Source organism: Lactuca serriola, chromosome 1 (genome assembly GCF_051521515.1).
Source record: "Lactuca serriola cultivar US96UC23 chromosome 1, Lser_US96UC23_V15, whole genome shotgun sequence".
Classification (NCBI taxonomy): domain Eukaryota; kingdom Viridiplantae; phylum Streptophyta; class Magnoliopsida; order Asterales; family Asteraceae; genus Lactuca; species Lactuca serriola.
The window spans coordinates 47,916,471-47,936,605 of record NC_136408.1 but is presented as its reverse complement, the minus strand read 5'-3'; the positions used below and the strand labels follow the sequence as shown (position 1 = coordinate 47,936,605).

Genomic DNA, 20,135 nt, shown 5'->3' with positions numbered 1-20,135 from the left:
CAAATATGCTTCTTTTAAAAAGAATAGAAGATTGAGAATTTTACGAATCGAAGATGATAGTTTGTCATGTATGTACTAGAATTTGCATCCTTTAAAACGAATTGAAGATAAGAATTTGTATGGATCATTTACATATTTTATTTATTTATTGATTTTTATAAGTCCAAGTCTTTTTTTGTTTGGTTTCAATTGAAAATAAATAGTATAAAATTGTGTAATATGTTTTTTGTTTTAATGATTTTCATGTGTTATTTTTTGTTATAAGTAGACTAGTGTATTTTTTATTTTTTATTGGGAAAATGACTTACAAGCCTAACAAAAATTTCAAACCATTCAAAAAATCTCAATCATCTTTTGTATGTTTAAAAAAAACCAATGAACTTAACCTTTTGTCTAAAAAAACCCAACGAAGTTTTCAAACCGTTTAAAAACCAAGTTTGTTGAATTTTTTTGAACAGACAAAAATGATTGAAGTTTTTTAAACGGTTTGAAAATTTCGTTGGTCTGACAAGTCATTTTCCCCATATGGTAATAAACCAAGTCATCTATTTCTTTTCTTTGACTTCCATAGAATTGAACAAAAGTGTAAGGCCCCGTTTGATAGTTGCTGATCGAGAAAGTGCTGATTGAGAAAGGTCTGTCTCAGTAAGAAATTCTGACTGAGTAAGAAATCATGTTGTTTGATTGAAAATCTGACTGAATGTGCTGACTGGTGCAAAATGACCATTTTACCCCGATGCTCTACACGTTTCTATGCAATAATAATAATAATAATAATAATAATAATAATAACAACAACAACAACAACAACAACAACAACAATAATAATAATAATAATAATAATAATAATAATAATAATAATAATAATAATAATAATAGACATTGATAATAATAATAATAATAATAATAATAATAATAATAATAATGTATAAAAAACTTCTAGCATAATAGACATTAAATATATTATTTTAGAAATAAAACACAATAACCCATTCAGCTTGCAGGTAAACAACATCCCTTTTACAAGGGAGACCTAAGTTCTAATCTCGTAACCTTCATTAGCTATGAGTTTTTATCCAAGCCAAGGGTACTATTGGAAACCCTTATCCAAGCCAAGGGTACTATTGGAAACCCTCACTTTCTTTCTGGGTCAGCCATCTCCCAACTTCTTTCTCGGTCAGACCTTGCTTTCCGAGTCAGACATCAAGATTTTGTCTATCAAACACCTTTCGTCTGACCGAGTCAGCCAAAAATGTCTGACCTGACTCGGTCAGATGCATATCAAACAGGGCCTAACTTAGTTGGGTTTTTTTTTTAAACAAAATGTCAACTTCGTTGGGTTTCCTTGAACAAACAAAACATGATTGAATTTTTTGAACGATTTGAAAACTTCATTGACTCATAAGTCATTTTCCCTTTTTTATTCTATCATTGTATTTTTCAAATTTTATCTATAAACACAATGTATTTTTTTTCTAACTTTGACATCACATTTTTCATCCTAGAATGGCAAATCGAGTACCCTATGAGGGTCTTGATAAAAACATCAAAATTGAACGAAATTGAAAAATATAATGTAAGATTTAAAGCAAAAAAAAAAAAAGTAATAATAATAATAATACAATGTCATAAAATATATAATATGTTTGCTAGATATTTTATCTTTAACTCATTTTACTTTTAATATGTTATTTAACTAGGGGTGAGCAAAAACCACACCGCAATTAAAATTAACCGCAAAAACCGCAACCGATAAACCGCAACCGCAATAAAAATCGATGGTGAGGTTTTCTGTTTTTTAAAAACCGCAAATTTGCGGTGTGGTGCGGTTATTAGTTTTAAAAAACCGCACCGCACCGCATATAATATATACAATTTTTTTTTATTAATTATTAATATTAATATATTAAATATTAAAAAGAAGACAAGTTTCATGGATAAAATACTAGAAGACAAAAGTGTTGAGTTTTTGCTATTTTTTAACTTTGAAAAATGGTGAAATTAGACAATTTTAAGATATTTATTGTTAATTATTATTGATTTGACGTTTTTAAGATATTAGTTGTTTGTGATTTAAGTTAATTGTCTTATACCTTATGGTTTATTTATTATTACAAGTAATATGTTTGAACTCTTAAAACCGTTTGAGTTCTAAACTGTGGTTAAAATCACACAAAATAGACGCACCAAATCCATGCGGTTAATAACCGCAACAAAAAAAAAAACCGCACCGCAAAAGTAACCGCCTAACCGCACCGCAAAAATAACCGCACGAAGCGGTTTAGAAAATCGATTAACTGCATTTTGTGGTTAATGGTGAAGTTTTTGCTAATAACCGCACCGAACCGCATCGCACTCACCCCTAATTTAACCCATTTTACTTTTAACATGCATTGCTTGGTGAGAACTGCAGGTGTACTTATTACTCCATATAATATGTCTAGACGTTACTTAATGGACTAGAATGACCCATTTGGTAATATATTGTAAAAGACGCGCATCCTAAAGAGGAGTTAGTATGTAACTAGGAGTGCAAACGAGCCGAGCTGAACCCAAGCCTGGTCAGGCTCGGCTCGGGTTCGTTTAAGTTATATAAGGCTCGAGCTCGAGCTCGGCTCGATTTGAGCTTCCTTGTACTAAGCTCGGCTCGAGCTCGTAAAGAATTATACAAGCTCGGCTCGGGCTTGGGCTCGACTCGTTTTTTATCTGACGTGTCTAAATAAGCTTAAGCTCGGCTTGAGCTCGTTAAGAAGCTCGTTTACTAATACCCTAAATCCATAATTCCCCTAATATATTTTTATTTTAATATATATAAATAATATTAAATTATATTATATAAAGGCTCGTTTAGGCTCTCGAGCCTAATTAAGCTTAATGACAGAGGCTTGAGCTCGAGCTCGTTTAATAAACGAGCTTAATATTAAGCTCGAGCTCGGCTCGGGCTCGTTTAAAATCGATTTCGATTCGAGCTTTTAACGATCCGATCTCGAGTAGCTCGCGAGTAGCTTGGCTCGTTTGCACCCCTATATGTAACAACGAACAATTTGCCGTGATAATGACTTGATAGGGTAAGATACTTTTTGAAATGTACACATTTAGTCCTTTTTTTTGTAAAATAAACCTTTATACTTTATTAATATGCACACATTAGGTCATTTTCACCGGATTTTACAGGTTTTGCTGACGTGGAAGGGTTTATTTTACAAAAAAAAAAAATAAGGACTAAATGTGTACATTTCAAAAAGTAACTTACCCTATCAAGTCATTTTCCCTTTCTTTTATTTTGTTGAAATGAAATACCCAGGTGACATCCACATATCCACAACGAGATTTTTCCAACTTTTATTCATCATGAAAAAAAGGGAGAACCCTGATCTCCGGCGACTTCTTTGTGTGTTCCTACACATAATTGGTAGCAATGAGGAATGATGACAAAAACAACAAGGTCGAAGGGGGAGGCAGGAAGAAGTAGAGACGGTCGTTGGCGGCGAGGAGCTGCTTTAGTAGCCCCCTCGTTGATTCTTTCTTCTTTTTCTGGCAACATATCTCAAAGATGGAGGCAAAAAGAGATAGATCGGAGAAACACAACAGGTAAAAGGGTGTTTGGCTGTTGCTGTTCGACCGGAAGGAAGAGAGACGAGAAAGAGAAAGGTCGCCACCCTTTTCTTGTTGATGGAGGATCACCCACCTCCGGTGCCTAAGCTAATTAATTGCTATTTAGTGCCACTTGTGCTTTCACATCAGCAAAACCTGTAGAATCCGGTGAAAAAAACCTAATGTGTACATATTAATCAAGTATAAGGGTTTATTTTACAAAAAAAAAAAATAATAAGAACTAAATTCGTATATGACCGGTATACCGAGTATAGCCGGTCACAAGGATTGTATTGTTACAAAAAATAAAATATAAGAGTTTATTTTACAAAAAAAAAAAAAAAAAAAAAAAAAAAAAAAAAACTAAATATGTACATTTCAAAAAATATATTACCCTATCAAATCACTTTTCAATTTGGGCCTAAAATTGGTGTTCAAAAAATAATGAGTCATTCTTTTATTTATTTATTTATTTTTAAATTTTTTTGTCATAGTTAGTGGTGCATAAAGAGGAGGCCTAACCAGTCCTTTAACCGGCATCTGACCCTAGACCAAATTTACAACTTGAACTCCAGTTAACATCATCACAACTTTTAACTTTGATAATCCTTATTGCATATTGGTGTTTGCCAAATCCAACGTTTTAATAACATTTTGCATAACATTAGACGATTTACTTGATGATATCTTACTTGAAGTGTTTCTTGGATTAGCTTTGTGAGAAATGGGTTGTAAAGTTTGTTGAACGACAACCAATCTTTGATCACATGCTTTGTCATCTAATCAAGAACTAAATCCAATTCGGACATAATCAATTTATGACATCACTTCCATTTTTCTCTTCATTCACATTACCATATTTCAATGCCAAAAACAAGAAAAAACAAAAAACAAAAAAGTGATAACACATGTTGATACCAAGAAATGTCCTGTTGACTTGAAGCTTCTGGATAGATACATGACTCTGCATATTATTCAAACAAAACACAGGGGTGAATCTTTGTAAATTACCTTTTCTTAATTAATCCCATTACTTATTTTCTACACCACTATAGACAAAGATTAACATGTTTCTCGATTATATAATTAAAATATGAAATGAGTCAACCCTTTATATAAGTTTAGATTCTACCCGTCAGTTGAATTCGTTAATGGCTATGAATGGTCAAACTCATGGCTACTTTGAATTCTCCTTCGTCTTTAGCAATTTCATCATCCTTATAATCTTCTCCCGTATTCTCCTCAACCTCCAATTTCAATTCTCACTTCTGGGTTTTATTTTCCAATCAACTAATCAAAGCTTTTCTAATTCTTTATAAAAGATGAGTGATCAAAGATTAGTTGATTCAAGTGTCTCGAAGATCAGTGGGAGAGTCTTGATGGCCACCATCATTGCCTTGTTCATCGTCCTCATCCTTGTTTTCTTGCTTCATATCTACGCCAAGTGGTTATGGCACCGCCGTCAACAAGGTATAGACGCCCACAACAACCACCAGCACTCTGGCGTCACTTCCCTCCGGCGTGGCCTCGACGCCTCCTTCCTCAAAACTATACCAGTCATACAATTCGAGGCAAAAGACTTCAAAGACAGTTTAGAATGTTCAGTTTGTCTATCTGAAGTCGAGGAAGGAGAAAAAGCTCGAATCTTGCCTAAATGCAATCATGCGTTTCATGCGGAATGCATTGATATGTGGTTTCATTCACATATAACTTGCCCCATCTGCAGAAACCCTGTTCAAGAAAAAACCCAAGTTTCGGTGGAGAGTTTACCGGAGAATCATCAAACACAAGAACAATCGACAAACGGTGGGGATTCACATGGTGATGAAACCGAAGTAAGCACTTTGACTTCTCAACTGGAAGAAGCCAATAATCAGCATCAAGTTCCTATTTTACCTTTCGAGCCACATTCATCTTCATCATCATCGTCATCATTGTCATCACAGACAAATAATGATAGAGGAAAACCAGATTTAGTAATTGATATACCAAGGCAGGTTGTTAGTGACGATGATGTTGAGAAAACTCCAGTGTTTTCTGGAATGAGGTCATTAAGGAGAATTTTGAGCAGCAGTAGAAGGTTTAATCCTTTTAGCCCTGGTGATAACAATGCTGAAGGAGGTCAAAGTTAATCGGTTGTTCATTTAATGTTAATGGATACATTGTCCCATTTAATCTGTTTATTTCTTGATTTAATTTGTCAATTATGTAGAAAAATCAACTGGAAATAAATGTTTGCTTATAAACATGTTTACAGAATGCTCTCTTTGGCATGTATGTGAATTTGCTTCCTATAAAACAAATTAAATGAAGATGAGATTTTTACAATGTGCTTATTCAACATACGTCATACTTTCAGTTGTTATTTTGGTGTACATACTTTTATTATTTCTGAACACCGACATTATATCGAAGCAAAAAGCTAGGAAGAAGTTAAGAGATAAAAGCAAAAACAGAAACAAACAAAGAAATAGTAGTGGGAGGATGATGCCATCAATATAATTGCGTAAAGATGATACCGAGAACAAGTTGGAATTGTCAAGAGTCCACCACCACCCACTATTGGTCCAAACTCATCACTCGTCTCATCTTTATACCCCAAATTTAACACGTTGCAATTTTCTTACAGATTGAACAATAATACTATCTTTTTTCAACACGAGTATTGAAAAACTAATTTTGCTAATCAAACTAAGAAATTCGCATCCTAATATAATGTTACATGTCATATAATGTAACACCGTACCCACAAAATTTTATGATTTTCTGATTGATTTTGTAAAGTATTTACCCCTCTTCTTCCACAAATAAAAACAAACATAATAAAGTGAAAAGAATTTTTATAGTATGGTGTAATAAAAGCAAAAATATGCTTCATCAAATTGTTTGATATGTAAGCATCACATCATATGAGAGTGTTTATTGTTTCACCCGCTTCATTTAATACGTTTACCCTTTTTATTTATTTGAACTATTTAACAAAACTGCTAGAAGCACCAAATCTAATGTTTTAAAAACCGGTTTTTTAGTTGAACCGGTATTGTGACCGATTCCGGTTCAACCGGTTTTTAACCGGTTCGACCGCTGAGTGAACCGGTTTTTATATTTTTCATGTTTTTTTCTATGTTGCTACACGCACATATATATATATATATATATATATATATATATATATATATATATATATATATATATATATATATATAAATTATGAATTTGATGTTTACAAGTTCAAACATTAAAAATATACCTAAATAAGTTGTGAATGAATCTAAATACATTAAAATAACAAATAGTCGTAAGTTTTAGTGTTTTACATCAATCTATATATTTCAAAAAGAACAAAAAAAAATAATAATAATACCGAAACGAAATATAGTTTTAGATGAATACAAACACATCTTTATAACATTACCATATGTTTTCATTTAGAGAAAACTAAATAAATTTGAAAAAAAAAATCACCAAAGTTTATTATGTAAATGGTTTTTTTTTATGTGTTTTTATCCGGTTTAACTGGTTCAATCGGTTTATTTTGACCGGTTCAACCGGAGTTTTTTTTTTTTAAAACCGGCCAGTTCAATCCGGTTCAGAAATCAATGTAAAACCGGTGATAGTTGAACTACTCCCTCCTTCGGTTCCCGGTCCAACCGGTTCAACCGGCCGGTTCAAACTGGTTTTTAAAACAGTGTCCAAATCACATGCGAAGCAATTAAGTTCATTATGTAGCTTCCACAATCTTTACTCAATTGTTGTTTGCTAACATCATTTGTGTACGCGACTTTGAGGAACAATAGATGATCTTGTTGTCTCCCATGAACACACAATACCCGGAGGTGGACTGTCTCATGGCAAGGCATCCACCCCATGCAACAAGTAGGCGACTCGATGTGGGAGAAACGTGGATCTATAGGCCATGATAAATAACGCCTTGTAAGTAGTGAAAGGTGCGTTTAAAAGTGTGCAGGTGAGGTTCATGTGGATCATGCATATACAAACATATATGATGAACAACAAAAGAGATCTATGTTTGTGCGTGCATACCTTCTCAGTGCATATATACCATCTCCAAATAGAGACAAGTTATCGTAGGAATAGGTTTTAACACAACATAAGCCTCCAACATGGCCTTGGTGCATTTATGAGAAAAGATTCTTAAATGTTGAGTATTATTGAACATAAAAATGGACTTATAAGTGATATTTTTTTTGACAAACTTAAAAGATTTTGTGATAATATGCCTTTAGTCAACATATATTTAATGACTTTTGTATGGTCGGGTAGCATTTTAAAAAAAAATATTTACTTCAAAAATATTAAAAATATGGCTTTTCATGTACCCAACATATTTTATTAAAAGTTGTTAAAGTCAATAGAACGAAATATCTATGGGCGGAGACGATTCACTCTTACAGTATATGTTTAGTTTCCTTGCCAGAAAATGAAAATGACTGATTCATATTATTATTGTTATGGTAAAGACTATGTAAAAGTTTACAAAGTTATATATGTTTAAATCGTTGGCTGTCGAAAGCATATACAAGCTTGGCAGAAAAGGAATATGCTCATGTTCATGAAACCATGAGGTTTTGGATCTTATATTATAAAAGAGTTGGATGCTTTCAAGATTGATGTTAATTAAACATTATTTAACAGAGAAAACGACTGATGGGTTTCTTTGGGGAAACGTGAAAGGTTCTCCGAGCACTGATGAGAGGGCGACGAGGGTTCTTGCGGCCGTTAGTGGTTTTCCACGAGAAGAAAGTAATAAAAGAACAATCACGGGCCAAAATGAAGTGATCATTTTTCATTTTTTTTTTCTTTTATGTTTAAAAGGTACTATATATTAAGTGGTAAATAAATTTAAAAGTACTATAATTTGGATAAATACGTTTTTCAACTACAATATTCTGGACAAAAAACTTCAGTGTTTAAAGTCTAAGTTACTAATGTACTCATGTACAATAAAATGGTTAGGATAAGAAAGTAAAATGATAGGAATGGACATAGGGCCCATGAAAACACGTGTTAGGGAAAACTAAAGCCATGCCAAACACATTACCATCGTTAAATGGATTATTTAGGTAGGAACGGATTAACATATTTTTGTTTTATCATATGCATTAACTTATAGATTACCGACTGATGATACAGTATAAATCATACAAGTTAAACTACATATGCATAACTATATCATAAGCCAGATTTAACTAGGAAGACCAATCCTTATTCAATTGTGCCGCATGACATGGGGCATTATTCATTTTCATTGAAAATATATAAAAGAACCGATATAAAATTATACTGTATCATTAAAAAATATATAAAAGAACCGATATAAAATTATACTGTATCCTTTTTAATAAATGAAAGTTTTTTTTTGCCACATGTTATCTTCTCATTTATTTTGACACTTGTTATTTTGTGAGAATTTTATAAATTTTATTTTCCACTTGTCATTTTTTAGGGATTTCTATTTTCTTAAAATAAAATTCCATAAAATTGTAATGAGTTTTATAAGGAAATAAAATATCCTATTAATTTGGTAATAAATTTTCATAAATACTTCAAATAATTTAATTTCTTTTGCAAATTTTCAAAAGATTATATAAAGTATTATATTATAAAATATTTCATATTTATATATTAATATTAAATTTTTATTTTTAATAAACCCGTGTAATACACAGATCTCACACCTAGTTTACTACAAATTAAGAACCACAATTTCTAAAACCTAGATAAATAGTTAACGTACGCATTTTAATTAATTACTTCATTTTATTCAATTTGGTAGCAATTACTCAATTTAATAATAAGTGGATTTAATTTAATTATGAATATAAATTTATCGTAAAAGCTTTATGGTGGAAGAGATCTAGTGGAGGATGATGATGATAAATATCCGGCTTTCACTCGTTCGTCTTCCACTCAAACAACTTAGCTTTATTCTCATGAATATGTCCAACTCCGGTAAAGCACTTTTATTTCTTGTTTCTTCCCTCCTACTAACTTCACTTGTCCATGGAACTCGTGATCTTTCAGATTCCAACCTCATCAAATCCTCCTGTTCCACTACATTATACCCAGACATATGCTACTCCACCATCTCCACCACCAAAACCCTCGCAACTAAAAAGGACATAATCGAACATACAATCAATCAAACAAAGGAGATCATCCATGCCAACTTCCACGCCATAAACAAGCTCACGACCGCCGCCAATGTCACCAAACGTGGCAAAATCGCCATCCATGACTGCTTACAGTTGGCAACTGGAACGCTAGAAGCACTCGACAAGGTGATCGGAGACCTCAGAGAGTATCCAACTAAGAAATCTCTTCGGAGACATGCCGACGACCTCAAAACACTCATGAGCACCACCATCACCAACAAGGAGACTTGCTTAGATGGCTTCTCCCATGATGCAGAATGTAAGCTGTTGCGTAACTCAATTGTCGGAGGCCAGGAGCACGGGGGAAAGATGTGTAGTAATGCGCTAGCTATGATTGTAGACATGACGAATACGGATATGTTGAATTCGAAGGAGGCAAAGTTGGATGTGCTGCTACAAGAGGTGTCGATGTGGCCGGAGTGGTTGTCTGCGGGAGACAGGAAACTGATGCAGTCGGGAGACGTGACGCCAGACGTGACTGTGGCGGCGGATGGTAGTGGAGATTACACGTCGGTGGCGGCAGCGGTGGCTGCGGCTCCATCTAAAAGTACAAGCAGGTATGTGATAAAGATAGCGGCAGGAGTGTACAGGGAAAATGTTGAAGTTCCAAGCAGCAAAACCAATTTAATGTTTATCGGGGACGGAAGAAGTAACACGATTATTACGGCAAGCCTGAGCGTCGCCGGCGGAAGCACCACCTTCAACTCTGCCACCGTAGGTTAGTGAAGTGTTTACTTAGCATCTCTTCAACTTTTACTGATTCATTTGTTCTACCATATACATTTATTTGCAGGTTTTAAAATACTAGTATTTAAAAAGACAGTTATCTAAATTATCCCTCATGATCAACTCATCAACCATTTCATAATTCATTGAACCCAAATTCATATCGATCCGGGTGGATTTTTTTTATTAACTTTTAATATAAAATAGATAAGTTATGGATCTGTTTGTTATAATTAACTATAAGGAAATGTAAATAATTATGTATTTATTGTTTTCTTGCAAACGACAATTATTCAAACGACACTTTCACAATTCATTAAATAGTTATTAAAAACGGTAGGTAAGATTTGCTTGTATGTTTAGAAAAATAATTTTGAAAATTTCAAAGATTTTGTGAATTTTTTATGTGAGATGCATAGCAGTACTTTTTTAATAATTTTAGAAAAAAATAATGATAACTCAGGGTTAATATTCCCCCTGTTTTGATTATTTTAGTGAATATATATCTAGATTATATTAATCAAGCACGTGTTGGGTGAAAATTAGGTGTACATAATTAAAACATTTTTTGTAATTTGCATGCCATTCTCTTTAGTTTAATATATATTCTAACTTTCCTTCACTTTAACTTTTAACTTTTAATATTTTAAAGTTATCATGGATATATTTACCTTTTCATTATAAAAGGTATTATAAGATTATAATAATAACAATAAAATATAACTTTGATGAATATAAAGAAGGAAAATAGTTATTATTTGATGATAAGCAAGAGAAAAAAAAAAGAGCTTTCAATTCAGACATGAATTAAGAACTGACTAAATATCTTGATCACAGTTGCGGTAGGTGATGGATTCTTAGCACGAGATATAACATTTCAAAATGCAGCCGGGCCATCGGGAAATCAAGCTGTAGCACTACGTGTTGGGGCCGATTTATCTGCATTCTATAGATGTGGTATACTAGCCTACCAAGATACTCTTTACGTCCACTCCAATCGTCAATTTTTCGTTGACTGCATGGTCGTCGGCACCGTTGATTTCATCTTTGGCAACTCCGCCGTCGTCCTCCAAAACTGTAACATCCAACCCCGCCGCCCCAATCCCAAACAAAAGAACATGATCACCGCTCAAGGTCGAACCGACCCAAACCAAAACACCGGCATCGTCATTCAAAAGTGTACCATCGTTGCCAATTCAGACCTGCAACCGGTTCAAGCCAGTTTTCCGACGTATCTTGGAAGGCCATGGAAGGAGTATTCAAGAACAGTGGTGATGCAGTCGTCGATAAGTGACGTCATTGACCCTGCTGGATGGTATCCTTGGGATGGGGATTTTGCTCTAGATACGTTGTATTATCGGGAGTATCAAAACACAGGGCCTGGGGCAGATACGTCTAACAGGGTAACATGGAAAGGGTGGGGTGTGATTACGGATGTTGCGGAGGCCGAAAGTTTTACTGCTGGAAGCTTCATTGCTGGTGGAAGTTGGTTGCCATCCACCGGTTTCCCTTACTCTCTTGGTTTGTAAATTGTAATGCATGCATCGCCTTGTATTATAATAATTATGGAGTTGGTGCTCCCGTGTGGTGTAGTATGTATTAGTTTTCGGAATAATTTTATAATATTCTATGATATTGATTAGTTTAATTGTTCTACATAAACTTAGGATGATTGCTAGATGTGTCAATTGCTAATATTGTCATACTAAAGAACTGAGACTAGCGAAAGCTCACCAAGAAAATAAGTAAGCTAATAGAAAACAAGGGGAAAAACTGCATAGAAAAATTTGTGACAGTTTTCGGACGGAAGTATCGTGACAGATTCTTGTGACGGATTTCAGACGGTTTGTGCTTGTGAGTTTTGACAGACAACCGACGGATTGACCATTTCAACTTCTCAAACAGTTGCAATGGGAAATCATCTACCATACAATATATTGTTTAATATACTCCCTTGTATCCACTTATCCTTTTGCTCAAAATTATGAATTGGGATGTAATTTTCAAACAATTGAATTGGTAATATACTTTTTGTGGTCATATTTATTCAGATATGAAAAATAAAATACAAAGCCACAATATGCCAACATTACAGATCGTTACGTTCAATAACACTCCAAAGTAGTCTCCATATATCAATATTCTTCTCAGATGGTGTAACAAGAAAGACAATCATTTTCCTTAAGCAAGTGACTAATCTGTCCTTATTCAGTCTCTAAATTCAGATTACCCACATCCACAAACAGGTTTTCTTTTTTCAAGGTTCATTTTTTCTTTTCACTCAATTTTTGTACAACTAGATTATTCATGGTCCATGGCATACCTTTATTTAACCAAATTATATGTATCATTTACATATGTACGTTACTACAAAAAATAAAAGGGAATTAGCGGCGACAAAAGTCGCCGCTACTAGAAAAGTTGCCGTTAAAGGTAATAGCGGCGGCACGTCGCCGGTAAAAAGTCGTCACTACTGCTCTGTCGCTATTGCTCAAACTGTCGCCGGTAAAGATATTTGTCGCCGCTAATGCTGATGTCACCGTTAATAGGCACCCAATGTCGTTGCTAATGTTCTTGTCGTTGGTAATTACTTTTGTCGCCAGTAATAACATTTTTCATTTTTTTAATCAACGATTTTGGTGCAAAAAAACCGATACATAACGACGTTAAATGCAAAACAAAAATTACATAATATCCGATTAGGTACCAAATAGTGTAATGACATTAGATATAATTAATTACATACCAAAATAAACAACCAAAGTTTTATAATTACAACAAGCTAGTACCAAAGTGTCACGACAAGTCTAACATACAAAACAAAAACTAATTATCTGATGACCCATCACCTCCGTTCCCGTCGTTTCCTCATTGATCTTTCCCCGATTGAAAAAAAACGCATAAAGCTTATCCATACACGTCAGGTCATTGAGCATTGTCCTAAGATTTTCCAACTATATAATAAATAACAACATATGTAAACTTATAAGTTAAATTATCAAACATAAACAAAAACTACCAAAGTACATTGCTATTTTAAAACTAGGGACAAAAAACCAAAATACATTGTTATTTATTGCACTTAAAACATAAGCACAATTACAAACGCAATTACTAAATTAACATACATTTATTGATCATTATATAGATACATGAGACTTTGAAATTAAATAATCTACTCTTTTTGTGCTAAAGAACCTTAGATACAAGAAATACCAAAGTACATTGCTATTTCTTGAACTTAACTACAAGAAATACCAAAAGGACATTGCTATTTCTTGAACTAGGGACAAAAACACAATTACCAAATCAACATGCATTTATTGATGTCAAAGTACATTGCTATTTTTAAACTATAACATCCCAAAAATCAAAGAAATTTAAAATTCTCAAAATCAACCATGAAACATCATTGTTTACAAAAGAGTCATTGTTTCCAAAAACATTATTTCAAAATCAGAGTTTTCCCAAGACCCAAATCCATAAAAACATGAAGTTGTGCACGATCACACCTTTGCTTTCCCACGATCCTTTACAGTACCTGAAACAATAAACTAAAACTGTAAGCCAAAGCTTAGTGAGTTTCCTCAAAGTACCACCACACAAACACATAACTAGACAAATCACGGGTCCACAATCTCTAGGTTGGATTATCCCCGGTCCACAACCTTTCAGTTGGAATGCCTCGGCCCATAACCTTTCGGTTGGAATGCCTCAACCCAAAAACCTTTCGGTTGGATTTCCAATACATACTAAGTCCACAACCTCCCGGTTGGATTACCCCCGGCCCACAACCTTTTGGTTGGAATTCCCCGACCAACAACCTTTCTGTTGGAATGCCTCGGTCTTTTAACTGACAACACAAATCAGTATAGTCTCGACCCCACCATATCATGTCGACATATACATAGCAATTAACACATATCTAGCAACAAATGAACATAAGAACAGTCAACACTCAGCAGACAAATAAAAAGTACTACAAAATACTACAACGCAACGACATCCTATATACCAGGATACACAATCTAATAGGTCGATATTGGTGCCTTCGACCCATAGGCACATTGAGGAAAACTCACCTCATAGTCTGACGAATAGCTGAATAATACACTGCTCAGAATACCAGCTTTACAGGTCACTTATGTTGGATTAGTGTCTAAGTCCATAACTGTTTTGGTATGTACTTGACCCGATGGTGCATGGTCCTTTTGGGTTGCCTTCACTAAAGCAACTTGATAGGATGAATTATGGAGAGAAAGGATTAAATATGGTTTATTAATATATTATGAGAATAATATATTAAAGGAGAAATCATAATGTTTAATTAATATTAGTCAAGAATTAATTGGTAATTAGTTTTGTGACTAAAAGAGATTAATTAAACTTAAGGGACTGGAATTGTAATTATGGGATAATTTCAATTTGGGCTATGGATTGTCTTAAATTAAGGAGTGGACGAATTCTATGGGAAAACCCATAAGGAATTCGTCCAAGGCCCTAATTAAAGGAGTCCATGGGTTGCTTAGGGCTTAAGCATCCAAATTAGGGTTTCCTTGTTAGATAACCCTAATAGCCTCACTATATATAGAACCCTTAAGGCTCAAAAACGTGGGGAACTTCTCTTCTAGGGTTAGTACACGTTTTGGGCAGCCTCCGTCCTCTCTCCTCTTCATCCTCTTGCTCTTGGTGTTTGTGAACCATTAGAGGAGTGACATTTGTGACTCTAAGCTTTCTAAAGTCAATACAAGGAGGAATTGAGATTGTTATTGCTACATAACAATCAAGGTATGATCTAAACCCTTATTATATGTTATATTGATTATCATATGCTAGATCTAGGGTTTATAGTCTTGGATAACTTGCATGTACAATAGAGAAACCTAGATCCAAGCATTAGGGTTTATATGAGCACATAGGATGTTCTTATGACCAAAACCCATCAGTGGTATCAGAGACTAGACTGGTTTCTATTGTATTGATGCATTGTATGATTGAAAAATTCGATTTTTGTGGTTCTGGAGGCTGGACTCGCCGAGTCCATGCCTGACTCGGCGAGTTAACTCGTCAGATGGATCAAACTTCGAGATTTCTTGCTGTTTGCTTAAGGATAGTTGCCTTATCATATTAGATCAATATAAATCCGTTTTTATGATATATTTGACTATATTCTTGATCTAATTGAAGATATTTATCAATTAATAAAATATTTGTTTCCTTATGTGATAATTGATTAATTATTTTGATTAAATTGGTAAATTGTTTTGCAAGAAATCATTAAATAAATCAAATATGGATAATTATGTGATTAAATGTTAATTTAGATTATTTGTTATTTGATACTTGTGCTTTGAAAAGTTTCATATTTTCCCCTTTAGGTTTTATAGTTTAAATTTGAACCCAAAAGTTTTGTTGTTTTGAAATTTAAATAGTTAAAACCCTAATGTTTTGAAAGGTTTCAAAACTTGCCCTCAAGTTTTGGAATTTAAATTTTGATTAATAGTTTAATTTGATGTATATTTAAATTCTAAACCCTAATGTTTTGAAATGTTTGAAAACTTGCCCTCAAGTTTTGGAATTTAAAAGTTGATTAAAAGTTTAATTAGGAATGTTAAATTCTAAAACCCTAGTATTGTTTTGAAAAGTTCAAACCATACCCTTATGGTTTTATTAATTAATTAAGGAGTATAATTAAAAGAGGTTTAATAAATCCATAAAAGTTTAGGTTAACAATTTAATTGAATTAAAAGTATAATTGTTAAATTAAACCACCTAGTATTTTAAAAGTGTAAAATACACCCTATACTATATATATAACATTAAAAGTCTAACATTATATATATGTATGAGTAAAAGTCAGTCTTACCGTTAGTAGGCCTCATTCACGAAGCTGGTCTATAAGGGGTGTTTAAGGAAATTGCCTATAAAATGCCGATTGAATGGGTATCCACTCTTACCCACCACACTCTTGACTAGTGGAGGGTCGTTAGCCGAACGGGTAGGATAGGACGAAACCTTCCATTATAAGTATAATGAATTATTAAAGTAACTAAATGTTTTCATAAAATTCCTAATCTTAGTTACTTAGGCAAAAGTGAATTGATGCAATTCCATGAAATTACACTTTGTGCCCTTGCGAAGACGTTAGTGGAGCGTGTGTGGTTTACCGGCACACTAAATGGTTCTAAGCAAAGGTAGCAAAGGGGGAATCAATGTTTTTCATAGTTCGGTGGAGCGTGTGTGGATTACCGGCACATCGAATAGGTGACTGTAACATGTGAGGGCACCATGTAAGTTTGCATGGTTATTCACACCCGCTTTGTGATCCTCGACATCCCAGTCACAAACAAGAGGGGCATATCAAGATTTAAACATGCCATTGAAAGTTCAATGAATCTCAAAGGATCTAGGAGTTTTCATAGATTTAAAACTTAAAATTTCTTTTTCGTTTTTCATGGTGGAAATTAGTGAATCATCATTCACTTACCTTCAAATGTTCTGCAATTTGGGTTACGGCATCCCTCTCCCGAGTTGTAGAATATTGTGTTGGGTCCTAGCCTTAGTATCTCATTTGGGTGATTTACTAAGGACTCAACCAATCAACTAACTTGAATTCGTTTTCTCCCGTTTTGTAGATGTCAAAGTTCGACAACTATGGTCTTCCCAAATCCCGTGGAACAAGCTTTCCACATGAAGATGATATTCCACGATTCGATCGAGGAACAAGAGATCATGCTTCACTTCCTCCACCTCCTCCAATTATTCTCCCTAACCCACAAGTTCGAAGGCTTGAAAAGTTCAAACTCACTCAAGCCCTTTTGGCAAGTAAACATAAAGAAGGAAAGTCGATGTGTCCACACGTCCTAGGGATGAAGTCACACATTGATAGGTTAAGAATGTTGGGATCCATTGTCTGTGAGGAAATGGCTGTTGATTGGGTTCTTCAGTCACTTCCTAACTCATATAGTGAGTTCGTAAGAGAGTACTATATGATGAACCGCGACGTGACCCTTATAGATCTCACCTATATGCTTATTGCTGATGAATCAGCAATGGTTTGGCGCAATAGAAAAGCAAAGTTGATTGGTGAATCTGCCTTCAAGACCTCTATGGATATAGACAATGGCAACGAAAGACATGCTATGATCGAAAAGTTTGATCATAAGAGAAAGACAATGTCTGAAGTAGTTCCATGTCCTGTTCCAAAAGAGTCAATTTGCTTTTATTGCCAGGAGAAGGGGCATTGGAGACGAAGCTGCCCCATTTACCTAAGAGATCTAAGAGATGGGAGAGTCGAAACGTATGGCTCTAATATAGGTAAAATCCATTAACTAACTCTTTTAAGCTTCTATTCTAGATTCTTAATACATAATGTGATAAGATTGCAATTGATGTTTTGTAGGATCGAAGAAAAGAAAGGAAGCTTAAGGGAAGAAGTGAGCAGAATCTAACCGTGAAGGAATGGATTTTGATCGCATTTCTCGAAGATTAGATTCTTGAGCTACTACTTAGAGTTAAATAGCTAAGAAAGATGTATTAGCATAGTTTTTCAATGAATTGCATTGTAAGGACAAAATTTTTCCGCAATAAAATAAATTTTGATTTTATATTATTTATTTATCCTTGCAATGGCGTATATGAAAAAATTGATGTTTGAATGTTTCTATTATTAGCAATAATGGATTTGGTTCTTATTATGTTATTTATGGGAAGTTGAGAGTTTACCAAATAGGAAGAGTTTCTCATCGCCCAAGGTTCAATTGGACAGAAACTTGGAATCATGCAACTTGGTTGCACGATGAATGAGAAATTTCATATTTGGAAATTAGACTAATTCATTGACAAAGTGTCAAGTGAAGGACTAGGAGATCGAGTACACAAAGTTGTGTGTTGGTCAAAGTCCACCAAAAGAGTAACAAAGATATTCGTCATGATTTACTAAAGGTTTAGTAAATATGATTATACCTATAAGATTAAGTATAATTCTGAATTGATTGAAAAGGTTTAAATCAATAACAAAGTGAATAAGAAGAATCAAGTAGGCAGAAAGATAAAAGTTTCTCCATTTTAAGAAGAAGGGAGAGTAGCTTTTATGCTTTATGATAAGTCTTAATGATTAAGATCCATATCTCAATTGGTCCTCTAAGTGAGTCTTAGTACAATTGTATGTCTAAGAAGAGGAATCAAGAATTGAAGAAATGGTTAAATCAAGAAGTCAATCATACTTCGTTCCAAAACAAGTCTTAGAGTTAAGATTGTGAAATTGAGTGATAAGTATTAAGAAGGTTTATAACATTCATCAAATGCGGAAAGTTGTGATGTCTTGGATAAGACAAAGACCAACTAGGACCCATTTATGAAGTGTTTTGATAAAAGCTACACTAACTCTTGAATATTTGTTTGTCAAGAAATGGTTGTTGACAATAGATTCTTATATGTCAAGGAGTCAGTGGGAGTCTTATTGGTCTTGAAAGGTTTCAAGAACAAATCAAATAGACCTTATCAATCATCACTAGCACACGAGTTGAGGTTCACAACCTATCGTGTTGACATTATTTTGTTTCTGTGCCGTTCCACTTGAGTTAATTATGCATGTGAGTCCTATGAGTTCTCATTTGAATGCATAAAAGGCAAGGACCTTGATCAATGGAAAGTACATTGATAAGAAAAGGTGAGCTGCTTAACTACTTGGAAGACATGGTGGGCAGCTGTGCTACCATAAAGGCAAGAAATCGAGATCAAGAAAGTTCGATCCATATGAGTTTGAATTTGTCGTAAACTTTGGTTTTGACAAATTCACATGGATAGGAACACATACACCATTTAAAATCTAAGTGTCATAAGATTCCCTCCTTCATGAAAATGATTGTGAGGAAATGCTTTCACTAAGAGAGATTTTAAAAAGATTGTAATTGTAAAATTGCATTCTCGAATTCGATTATGGTTACGATATCCCTTTCCATAATTTGAATTGTGAGGTTTGGCAATTGTTTAGACACACATATGAACTATCGAAGGCAAAGGTGTATAAGTTCAATAAGCCTTGATAAAAGATTATCAAAGCACTAAGTATTAGAAACATGAACTTAAGAAATTCAATAAGCATTGTTTTTCTGAAAGTTAAACTGTTTCTGAATACATGTCAAAGCTAGTGGGAGCATAAGTGTTATGTTTATAATAATCATCATGATAGTGGGAGCATAAATGTTATGATTGTATGATTATTAAGGCACGTATTGCAAGTTGGCAACATTAATTATAGAAAACAAGAGTTATACCTTGCAAAGTCGTAAGGGTTGTAAAGTTGTTTTGCTATAATTAAGGGAGAGAATATTATGCTTCATTTCAAATCTAAAGGATTAGGTTGAGAAATGTTAATAAAATTTAGTCAAGGGTACATAGTGTGTTCTTAAAATTTCGATTATGATTACGACATTCCTCTTCACAATTCGAATTTTGAGAACATAGCAAATAAAACATTATGCGTCGTGTCCCATACGCTTCGGGTATAGGATCGATTGCAAATGCTTTAATGTTTGACCATTCTAAAATTTTCCAAATGTCGAGCGCATTTAGAGGGAGAAGGGACTAGAATTGGTTTTGACTAAAATAATTAAACAACTATCAAAGAACAATCCA

General features: G+C 33.9%; 2 protein-coding genes across 2 annotated transcripts; both read left to right on the top strand.

Annotated features, from left to right (window-relative positions):
- Window positions 1-4,784: 4,784 nt before the first annotated feature.
- Window positions 4,785-5,870, top strand: LOC145087203 (RING-H2 finger protein ATL60-like). Its single transcript, XM_079025116.1, has one exon. The coding sequence runs from the start codon at window positions 4,917-4,919 to the stop codon at window positions 5,724-5,726; it is 810 nt and encodes a 269-aa protein (XP_078881242.1). The 5' UTR covers window positions 4,785-4,916; the 3' UTR covers window positions 5,727-5,870.
- A 3,604-nt stretch (window positions 5,871-9,474) lies between these two features.
- On the top strand, window positions 9,475-12,144 carry LOC145087192 (pectinesterase-like). Its single transcript, XM_079025106.1, has 2 exons — window positions 9,475-10,488; window positions 11,334-12,144. The coding sequence occupies exons 1-2, from the start codon at window positions 9,483-9,485 to the stop codon at window positions 12,023-12,025; spliced, it is 1,698 nt and encodes a 565-aa protein (XP_078881232.1). The 5' UTR covers window positions 9,475-9,482; the 3' UTR covers window positions 12,026-12,144.
- The last annotated feature ends 7,991 nt before the right edge of the window (window positions 12,145-20,135 follow it).

Bases quoted from the DNA above. Each gene is read 5' to 3' on its own strand.
- LOC145087203 (XM_079025116.1), top strand. From the start codon at position 4,917: ATGAGTGATCAAAGATTAGTTGATTCAAGTGTCTCGAAGATCAGTGGG.
- LOC145087192 (XM_079025106.1), top strand. From the start codon at position 9,483: ATGATGATGATAAATATCCGGCTTTCACTCGTTCGTCTTCCACTCAAA. The intron at 10,489-11,333 runs GTTAGTGAAGTG...TCTTGATCACAG, and splicing joins CTTCAACTCTGCCACCGTAG to TTGCGGTAGGTGATGGATTC.